General features: G+C 34.1%; 1 protein-coding gene across 1 annotated transcript; it reads left to right on the plus strand.

Moving 5' to 3' along the window:
• The first annotated feature begins 871 nt into the window (after positions 1-871).
• LOC130648709 (eukaryotic translation initiation factor 3 subunit D-like) lies at positions 872-10,530 on the plus strand. Its single transcript, XM_057454780.1, has 12 exons — positions 872-1,105; positions 5,525-5,558; positions 5,950-6,086; positions 6,212-6,346; positions 7,091-7,209; positions 7,393-7,670; positions 8,244-8,445; positions 8,859-8,976; positions 9,340-9,479; positions 9,781-9,973; positions 10,141-10,213; positions 10,408-10,530. The coding sequence occupies exons 1-12, from the start codon at positions 980-982 to the stop codon at positions 10,443-10,445; spliced, it is 1,593 nt and encodes a 530-aa protein (XP_057310763.1). The 5' UTR covers positions 872-979; the 3' UTR covers positions 10,446-10,530.
• The last annotated feature ends 261 nt before the right edge of the window (positions 10,531-10,791 follow it).

The raw sequence follows: 10,791 nt of genomic DNA on the forward strand, positions 1-10,791 counted from the left end.
CTGGTGGCAATTCCAAAGTCAACTGTATATCCTGTATGTATGGTGAAAACGCGCCGCAACGCATACCCTTTTTTCAGTATGAATTTAGCATTGCGATGCAGCCGCGTAAATTAATCAAAAAGACAAAAAAACTGGGAAAACTGGGGAAAAGGTTGTATGTAAAACTTCATTTCCACTTCCTGTCTCGCTAATATCAACAAACCTCTAATGTTTCGATGTAGACATGTTAGTCTTGTTCCTGGAGGCAGAGAGATATAAAATCATCTTTGAAAATATGTCCAACATCGATCCCAGGCCCCCCAACCTCTTCCCCCGGGTTTTTTGCCTTTTTGACATCGAGGCAGGCGGCGAAATTATTATCTAATTACACTTTACCACATTATGTTGATAAATAACGCTTCTTAAAAGATTTCATCACTATGAAATATAGTTTCAGCAAAAAAAATAATTTGGTTTGAAATAGAACTTTCGACAATCAAGCGTTGAAAAACATAAACAACCAAACGACATCGCTCTCCTTGCCATGTGCATGTGAAGAACTAGGTCTTGATCAAGTTGCTTCTACTAACTGCAGAATTGTAATAGCGAGACAAATCATTAATTATTTATAGTAACCAATATACTGGTTATGAAAAGCAGCCTGTACCAAGCGCTAGCGGCTTTGTCATAGGCAACAAACCCTGGAGACGACGATGTATAGGCCTCCTGGGATAGAGATTGAAATATGCCTACCTTACTATTAACTTTCGCAGAAAAGTGCACACACCTATAAAAAGGGAAAGAATCCCAATATACTTGTGCAGACTATCATTTCTCTTATAATTCACGACACAACTGGAAAAAGGACGGATAAGAATAAAAACAAGTTAGTGGGAAACGAAAAAGCGGAGAGAAGAAGAAAATGCGTAGCGTTCAATGGTCGGTTTCCGTAATATCGGCTGACTAAAAGGCCACGAGCATTCTCTTTCTACTTCCCAAGATGGCGGCTCACTTTGCTCCGCCTGTAATTCAAGATAACCCTTCTGGTTGGGGTCCATGTGCAGTTCCAACAGAATTTCAGGATATACCATATCAACCTTTTTCTAAGGGTGACAGAATTGGAAAGGTATAAGTTTTATTGTGTAAATATCAGACTAGAATATTGAAAATCGCGTTGCATTTTTAAGACGTGGCGTTACTTTTTGAACCTAAAAACCGTATTCTGGCCATTTTTCTTAATAGACGAAATTGTACATTTTCCGTATGCCATAGCTTTATGTCTAGAAACCCTGCAACAGAAAATCTCCTAAGCTAGCTTCGGGTCGTATAAATTCACTGGGCAGATAAGTATTCTCCCAGTAGGGCAAATGTCACGTGATACTTAGTTTTGTTATAATACACCTTTTCCACAGGTGAGTAAAAATAACATATACTCTTATTATATTTAACTTAAGTTATCTGTACAACTAGTTGCACTGTACTAATCATCTTAAACCAATTTAGAAGACATAACTTCAATATTAAAACTGAACACAAAATTTCCTTTTTACAAAAAATACCCACTGCACAACAACTGGCAAACGTGTTTATTGTTGTTTTTCATATCTGCACAGTAGCCTCCACTCAAATTTTTCTCATAACTATACAGTATTGTCTTTGGAAACCACTACTTCGTGTATTACTCAGTCAGGGAAATCCTCTTAATTAAGCTGTACAGCTTAATTTGGATGTCAGCTTAATTAGGATGTATCATACAGTCTAATTAGGCGTTCTACAGCTTAATTAAGATGTACAAAACTTTGATCGTCGAAAACACACATTTAACTGAATTTTAGCATCTATCTAACTCAATAAATCCAATATTTACGTGCATATAAACATCTCCAATACATTAGTTTTTTCGTAGCACCCCAGAGATCCGCTAAATTTGAAGTTTTAAAAAAATGTCCGCTTAAATAGGCTGTATCACGTGACGTGCATCCTAACTAGGATGCGGTACGCGGTTTTTTTCAGGTTGCTGCCATTATGAATTCGAACAAGTTAAAATGAAACTACATGACCGGCGCGTTATTTGACGCCGGGCTCGAGATTTCTAACATTCTTTATCCATATCTTCTGAACACGGGGTGCTGGAGATACCATTCTTTTTTTATAATGTAGTGGTCAAACTGATGATGAAAGAGCTGCGGCGGTGATTCTGCTAAAATTTACATTTTTCGAGAAATCGGGGAAAAACTTTTTCTACCTCCTAATTTAGATGTATGTCACCTAATTAAGCTGTATGATACATCCTAATTAAGCTGACATCCAAATTAAGCTGTACAGCTTAATTAAGAGGATTTCCCTGACTGTTACTACATATCATAATAACTGAGAGCACATGTATTCCTGCCAGTTGCTTGCACATCCACAAAAATGTAAACAAATGACGTCACGCAGGAATTCATCTATTGCATCTCCGTATATTTCAGGGTAGCAATTATGATTTGAGGAAAAACATGTTGTTTATGCAGTCAGCTTTTCATAAATAGGGGCTGAATTTTTCCTAGAATCTCGTTTTTCAATTCTGTCTTATAGTGTAGTTTTAGAAGAGTTTTCACTAATTTAGCTTTAGTTTAATTTAGCTAGATACTTGTAGTTGTTTTTTAATCAAAGCCTCTTCTATCAGAGTTTATCCATAAAATGTCTGTCTTTTTCTAAAAGGAAAGTTGTACCACGTGGCCTTTCAACATGGGGAATGAAACTTTGCCACAAAATTAAGAACCCAGCAACTGCTATTAAGTCCAATGCCTAATTTTGTAAAAACAATGGTATAGCTGTTCTACATGGCACTTACCACTTCATATAAAATTCCAACATAGTGTGTAGTGAAGTTTTAAAGCAAGGTTCACAGGCAACCATTAAACATTGTATAAACTGTTTTAGTAATTTATACTTACCTTATTTTCCGGTATATAACCCGCACATCGTATAACCCGCAGCTCAGCTTTTTTAGGGACTTATGAACTAGATGCTATTAGATAGCCCACACCTTCGTATAACCCGCATAAAATTTCAATCAATGTGTTTTACTAACCCGCACCTTTGCATAACCCGCATCATGTTAAGAAAAAAATTCAGTGTATTTTTACTTACCCTAATCATTTTATACTCATGTACATGTGTTCTGTTTTTTCATGCTGGAGACAAGTGGGGGACGTTTAAACTCATGAACCCCAAACACGAGAATCAAGTGTCTGAACTAGCAACTCTCTTATTCTTAACTTCCTTGTCTCCGATTGGCGAAATAATAATGAATTAAAATTAATTTGACAAGTCGATCTTCTGCTAATGCCGGCATTTGTGGCGCCGTAGATTAGTGGTTATAGCTTTGTACTCTGTGCGGGAGACCGGGGTTCGATTCCTCTTTACGGCGATTCAGCATGGGCGAGTGAATGTTACCATAGCCCCGGGTTAACCCAAGCCATGTGAGGGAAATTGGGAAGATGGCACACTGTGTGGGCCGTTGGATGTTGCCGGGAGTTGTCTAGTAGAGCGCGGGCTCTAATTGGGTCTGCGTAGCTCAAATGAGCATTAAATACTCTAGGACTCTCCATCTACGCCATGGCCCCTCCTGGAAATAATAGACAGGGTATATCCCTCGATATTTGTGAGGCTAGCCATGTAAAATATGCACATCTATCTAGTACCAAATCGGACAATGCTGTTTTCTTTTAATTTGTAAACATTAGTTTCAGCCAATAATAACTCCTCCTGCCATTGAACAAACAAACAAATAAAAAACCATTCTATCAGGTTATAAACCTAAAGTAAAATCTCTGTTTTTTATGTATATTTAAGTTTTTAGCATAAAAATAAAAAACATAATAATTATCACGGATTGTCTAACAGCGATGTACGGAACATTCTTTTCTAATGTTTATACAATTTTGTTATCTATTAATATCTCAGCAATCACAGTGTGCATGATAAAATGAATGGCGGCAATAAGGAGGAGATAGTTGCGTGTGTCATTAATTGTATTTTATATTTATTTTTTATATTTTTAGTGGCCACCTGTTGCTTGAAGGTGGCGATGATTAAAAAGAAAATTATTATCTATACTTTAATTTTAATATTTTTCAAAATTTTTAACAGGAATTAATAATTAAGTCCTGGGCACTAGGTTGTGAAATACGTGTCAATTAAACCTAAAACCTGCTATATTGCTCTATTACTAATAGCAAATCATTTCAATGTGCTCAATGTGATTGCAAAGATATAAATAGATTAGAATTACATTCAACACAAAAGAAAAATGATCTCCAGAATTGTGTTTTAGAGAGAGCTTGTAATATTAACAATGGCAAGCAATAGAAAGTTAAAGAAAGCAATTTCACTGTGTAAAAAAAAATTGGTTGAATGGAAGCAAGATGGATATTACAGCTTATTTAAGCCAGGACGTTTTCGTGTAAAACATGTGTTCCCTTCATCAATTTTTTTTTGACTTGGCATAATTGTAGTTGGTCGAGTCCTTACTACTAAGCACTTAAGAAAATGTAAATTTCTTTTTAAGTGTGCTAATTTTTGAATATTTTGCTTTTAACAGTTTAAATAAGCTACTTGGCACTTAAGTAGGATGTAATAGACGTCTAATTAAGAGGTGTAGTTTATGAATACTGTAACAGCATATTTAAATGTTTTCCCTGACTGTAAAATCAAAATCAAAATGTTTTATTTGGATGTGGTTTCAAAGTATATAACCTCACAAAGTACGGACCATGCAAAACTTTTTTAAGCTTCAAATTAAAATAAGGCGAGGAGTGAGAACAATGCATGAATGAAAAATTTATATCATCTTTTAAAACCCCAGAAAGCAATATGGGTTTAAATATTTCTAAGATGCTTTAAATAACTATATAAACTTAGGAAACTGAAATTTTGATAATTTCCTTGTACCAATTTTCTTTTTTAAATAAATACGAATGAAATAGCATAGTTCTGGAGACTTACAGACTTATGGGATTTCTAGACATAAGCTATGACATGCTAAAATCTACAATTTTGACTGTTTTAATTATTATTCTAATGAGTAGATATTCTAAAGACCATATCCTAGGAATCACTGTTACTAGAAAGTTAAAAATTTTGGTTTTGGTTCACTTAGGTTAAAATGAAGCACGAGCAAAGCAAATTTCCATGGACTGCTATTTTATAGCTTTTCCAGACAAATGTTCCTTGTGATGGTGGTACAATAATCCAGGCTTCATTTTTATTCAGTTTTTTGTTACATTAGTAAAACTACAAGCTGTTTGGAGATAATTAGTTCATTCAGCAGAGGGTTTGCTCCCTATATATGGATAATCAAATCTATATTTTAGCTAATTTATCTGGCCAAAATTTAAAGATTCACACCAATTTTATTTAGATACAAACATTTTTTGTGACACAGACATAATTGTTAACAAACACTTAAAGTCCCTTGTTTCATAACAAAAAATTATTTTAAAAAGTTTTCAAGTGGTGTCCTACTGTCTAGTTTTATAAAATGTTTTTTTACTTCTAGATATCTGATTGGACTGGACAATTTCAAGATCGAAGTAAGTTTGTTGTTATATATAAATTGATAAATTGAGTGATGTTTCACATGCAAAAACACTGAAATTTTACATTTATGTGACAAAATGAGCAGTCGAGGCAACAAATATGAAAGGAACTTTATGGGATGTTTTTAATTTGCAAACGTATAGGTGCCAGTTGAGACAAAAAATTTACATATTCACAAAGTTAGATTCTGAATTTTTTAAATTACATTTTTTTATTTCCCACTTTATTTCCATTTTTATTGCAATTTTCCTGCAAATTCAGTTAAAATATATGATTCAAGTACCAAAAAATTAAGACGAAGGAGATGAATAAAACATTTCTTTAAACCTGTACTGATTTTAAGCCTGTAAAAGATAAAAGTTAAAATTATTTGTTTGTGTTTAGATAAGTACCACTCACAGTTTGCAGGTGGAAGTCAATATGCATATTATCATGAGGGAGATGAGTCTACCTTTAGATTGGTTGACACTTCTAAACCGCAAAAGACTGCATATCAGAAAAACCGACAAAGATTTAATAATGTATGTCATACCTTATGACTCGGCCCTCTTTATGTTTTCTTTTTAACCTGAATCAAGGATTTAATCTAAATTATGCGTTTTGTGCCAAAATATAGTTTTTTAATTATAAATTAAACTTGTTATAGGCTCGTCTGAAAAGGGAAAGAGAAAAGCAGCAAAGAAAAGAAGCTTTTATGATGGGACAGGTGCAACAAAGAGGAAAACAACAACGCAAAAGCCAGAAGAATATGCACTATCGCCGTTATAATGATAGACAGCAGGTAAAAAGGGAAATAATATACAATTTAACCTATTTAGGTTAAAGGGGAGAAGTACCTTACCCTGAAGTTTTTGGTGTTCAATATCAGACTTCCTTACAGGATACTTGTTATACTTGCTAAATAGCTGGCTTTTAATCTATATGATGTTGATTATTGGAGAAATAACTTCATTTTAATTTTAATTTGCACTCTTTTGGTCTATTAAAGTTTTATGTTTAAGGGTGAGTAAGCATACATTTTTTGATTGAACAACTGTATTAACCTCAAATATACGTTCATTTTGGTATCGAAGCTATTCTTTAGCGATTAATCACTGTATGAAAGTAACGGTAAACCTGGAAAGTATGCATTATAAAAATAATTGCAAAGACTAAGCTAATGATCTGATGAAATGAAATTTTGATGAAATTTTTTGATCTGTTGTCTGACCTTTTGTCATAAAACTACAGTTCATAATTCCATGGTGAAGTTATCTCTTATTTTGTTATTGAGGCTGTTACACTATTGGATTGCATCAACCTAGCTGGCCAAAAAAATTGCCTAACTGATCAATCACATGATTTGTCCTTTACCAAATTTCTGTACCGTTTCACTGCATACCTGGTACTTGCATAAACTGACTGTAAACACCACACTACAATTTTTAAGCCGAACTGTACATTGGTTACCTCGTTTTTATTGTGTAGAATACTATATTGAATCTGTTTAATCTTCAAATTGGTTTCAAAGCAGCTGTTTTTTTAGACTCAAAAGAATCGTAATGCTTCTGTTGTGGTTAGAGATAGTTGGAAAGTAGTTGAAGAGATGGACTTTCCAAGACTTGCTAAGTTAAAGTTGCCTGATGTTCCTCCACCAGAAGACTTGTAAGATTTTTGTTGACACTAGCAGCTTGATACAGTTTCTAATAGTATGGTGGCTTTAAACTTTGTGTGCTTGCCACAATAAGAGTTGCATTTTACAGTAATAATCGTTGTCTTTAACATATCAATCTTGTAAGAAGGAACAGACGGCCATGTTTTTTTCTAAATTTATTATCTTTTGTCCAGGTACAATGCTGGTGCTGTGGAATTTTACGACAAAATGTATGATCGAATCTCTACGAAGAATCCAAAAGTTTTGGAGTCGAATAGTAGAACATTCCATCGTGTAACAACAACTGATGACCCTATTATTAGAAAGTTGACTAGCAAAGGAAATGTGTTTGGAACAGATGCGATTATTTCCACATTGATGTGTTGTACACGCTCAGTGCATTCATGGGATATCATTGTGCAGAGGGTTGGAAAAAAGTTGTTCTTTGATAAACGAGATGACCCAAATTTTGGTTAGTGAACTTTCTTTATGATTTCACTTATGATTTGTTAAACTTTTTTTTAATTCATTTTTGGCTAGATTTTTTCCAGTTAACAGTTTCTCAGTTATGTACAGCAGCTTGCTGAGAAACATGCAAGGGTAGGGCCAGGCATTATGGAGCCACTGGAAACAAGGTTGTCTTATTACTAGCATACTACATACAAATTAGCACAAGGTATTAACATACCTTGTGTTAATTTGTATTATGTGTGGTTTTGTAAAAAAAAAAACGTCACCATTATTTTTAATTGCATGTACTGGAGAGTACTTATTTCCTAGCAAATTTAAGAAGGACATAAGATCTTATTGCATACTATGATTCTAGCCAGGCTCTTTTTTCTGTATTGTTCCAAACAATCGACCTATTGTTTTTAGCCTGAAGCCTGATTATAAAACATATGCTAATGAAACAAGTGTGTACATCTATTACAATAATATAATTTGTCACCTGTGATTTTTTAGTTAATTATTGCTAATAACCTTATTTTAACAACAAATGAAAGATTTTCTTTATTTTTTCGTTATATAATTTTTTATTCCTTAGACTTACTACCGGTGTACGAAACAACACAGGAAGAACTAAAAGAAGAAGGTATTAACAGTCCTTATAATTTGGCAGTGGAAGCAACTTACATCAACCAAAACTTTTCACAACAATGTTTAAAGAAAAGTGAATCGGTTAAGTTTGAACACCCCAACCCATTTGCTGAAGATAAGGGAGAAGAGGTGGCTTCTGTTGGCTACAGGTATGTATCATATACCAGCGGATATATTTCTTGGTCTGGTTGTCTTGTGGTGCTGTTGTTGTTGTTGTTTTTATTGTGTTGTTTTTGTTTTTTCTCTTGTTGTTGTTTGTGTAGCTGCTTTTGTTTTTATTGATGTTGTTTCTGTCCTTATTGAGCCAGAGGTCCACTTTGCTGCTATTGTTATTCTGAGAATTTTGCATAAGAGTATATGCATATGCTAGCATGCTACAGTACATAATTTACAACTACATAATTTTAAAACTTCATTAAATTTGGTTTAATAACTTCATCTACTATATTTTTAAGTGTTGGTCTATAGAATTATTTACTTTAGCTGTTTTTTTAAGAAGTGATAAAATAACCTTTCCAATTGATTGTCATATGTTCTTCTAAGTTTGTGTGTTTGGTTGCAGATATCGCAGATACACTCTCGGTGAAGGAATCAATTTAGTGATACGTTGCGAGCATGACGCTGCCCTTCCAAACAATCAGTTTCTTAGCATCAAAGCTTTGAATGAGTTTGACCCACGTGTAAGTATTTCCTTATTTTGCTTAATAATCCTGCTCCTGTTAAAAAACGGCCACTTCTGTTAGGAATATGCCTTCTTTTTGTTAGCAGAAGTGTCAGATGACTTATTTTTTTCAAAGTAATCAGCTAACTCCTCCCCTGCATTTGGGAATTTGTCCTTTATTTTTTTTCATAGCGTAAGTTAGGTAAAAAATAATAAAATTTTGTGTTGGTGGCTAAAATTTTTTGCTGACTGCATTTTCATGAGACTAATTATTTTGTTTGTCTTTTTAAACTATTCGCTCTTAAAACAATTTTTATATGTTAACTACAAGTTGAGAGAATGATTTTATGTGTTCTTAAGAGATATTGTATTCCGTTGACAGCTTGCTAAAATCGACTGGAGACAAAAACTGGACTCGCAAATAGGTTCAGTGCTTGCAACCGAATTGAAAAACAACAGTAACAAAATGGCGAAGTGGACGTGTAACGCCATCTTAGCTGGAAGTGCCCTTTTGAAAATAGGGTAATTTTTTTTCTCGATTTATTTACATTTTTCATCGTGGTTAACATCGTGTGAAAACAATCTGTCTGAATATTATGATTTGCTGTTCATTTGTTAGTTGCTTTATAAAAGCTGAAAATTTTATCAAACAACTTCACTCTTTTTTCAGAAGAGCGAATTTTTCGCAGTATGTGTTGATGGTTAAGGTTGCTTTAAAATGTTTTTTCAAGAAAAAAAGTTTTTAGGTTATGCGCCATTTTGAAAATCCAGATTTTTTTTGCAGCTTTTAAATTTGCAAGTAATGTTCTCCGTATTCCACTAGATATGTTTCACGTGTTGCAATGCATGACACGACACGCCACGTCATTCTCAGTACACAACAGTTCAATCCCAAATCATTCGCGGCTCAAATAGCGCTGGATATGGACAACGCTTGGGGTATATTAAGAGTTATCGTGGATACCTGCTTAAAGATGCCAGAAGGAAAATATCTGCTGTTAAGAGATCCCAATAAGGTAAGGATGTGTTTGCCAGTATCTGTCAGAGTGCAGACTATTCAAAAAGAGAGTTTTTCTGACCAGAAGGAAAATGACAAAGAAAATTAAATTTATTAGCATTTTCTCATGTGTTTTTCAGGCTGTTTTTAATATACAAAAACCTCATAAACTTTTCTCTTCTATAGGGCGTGGTACGATTATACGATATTCCTGATAACACGTTTGAAAGCGACGAAGACAGTGGAAGTAGCGATGAAGGTAAGCTCCTGCATCACTTTCCTGTTCAATTTTTGCGTACAAGCAGAAACATGAGTTGAGATTTTATAAACTTTTTAAAAAGACGTTAGGTGAGTGACGTGGAGACAGGTTGAAGCTATTAACTGGTGTGCAGAGCCCGGTTTTTTTATGCGCATGATTTCCCTTTGTTGAATTTGACTTTTTTTTCGTTACAGGTGGCGATGATAGTAGTGACGAAGAAAACACAAATTAAAAGGAAGGAAAATATTTACAAAATAAATTATACATCAATTATAAATTATGTAGTTGATTATACCAACAACAATTATCTTTTGGCTCGTTGGTTGTTTTTTATTGTTGCCGTGGTATTCTTTTTGGTCTGTCAAGTTTTGAACCCTAGAGTAGTACGATACCATAACCACTTCAGGTTTAAATTAAGAACCGAAGGTTTTGGCGGCATATACGCGTCCCGTGTCACGTCGAATTAATTTATGACTTGGCTTCAAATCTGTAAATAGCGTTCGTTTACTCTACTTTACTAATAGGTAACCTGTACCAGAGTCGTGTTACCCGTCAAGTAAAATTTGGACGATGTGAAC

The sequence above is a fragment of the Hydractinia symbiolongicarpus genome, chromosome 7 (assembly GCF_029227915.1).
Source record: "Hydractinia symbiolongicarpus strain clone_291-10 chromosome 7, HSymV2.1, whole genome shotgun sequence".
In the NCBI taxonomy this organism is placed as follows: domain Eukaryota; kingdom Metazoa; phylum Cnidaria; class Hydrozoa; order Anthoathecata; family Hydractiniidae; genus Hydractinia; species Hydractinia symbiolongicarpus.

Excerpts from the sequence above, each read along its gene's own strand:
- LOC130648709 (XM_057454780.1), top strand. The coding sequence starts at position 980 with ATGGCGGCTCACTTTGCTCCGCCTGTAATTCAAGATAACCCTTCTGGT. Across the intron at positions 7,210-7,392 it reads GTTCCTCCACCAGAAGACTT|GTACAATGCTGGTGCTGTGG; the intron begins GTAAGATTTTTG and ends TCTTTTGTCCAG. Across the intron at positions 9,974-10,140 it reads TGTTAAGAGATCCCAATAAG|GGCGTGGTACGATTATACGA; the intron begins GTAAGGATGTGT and ends TCTCTTCTATAG.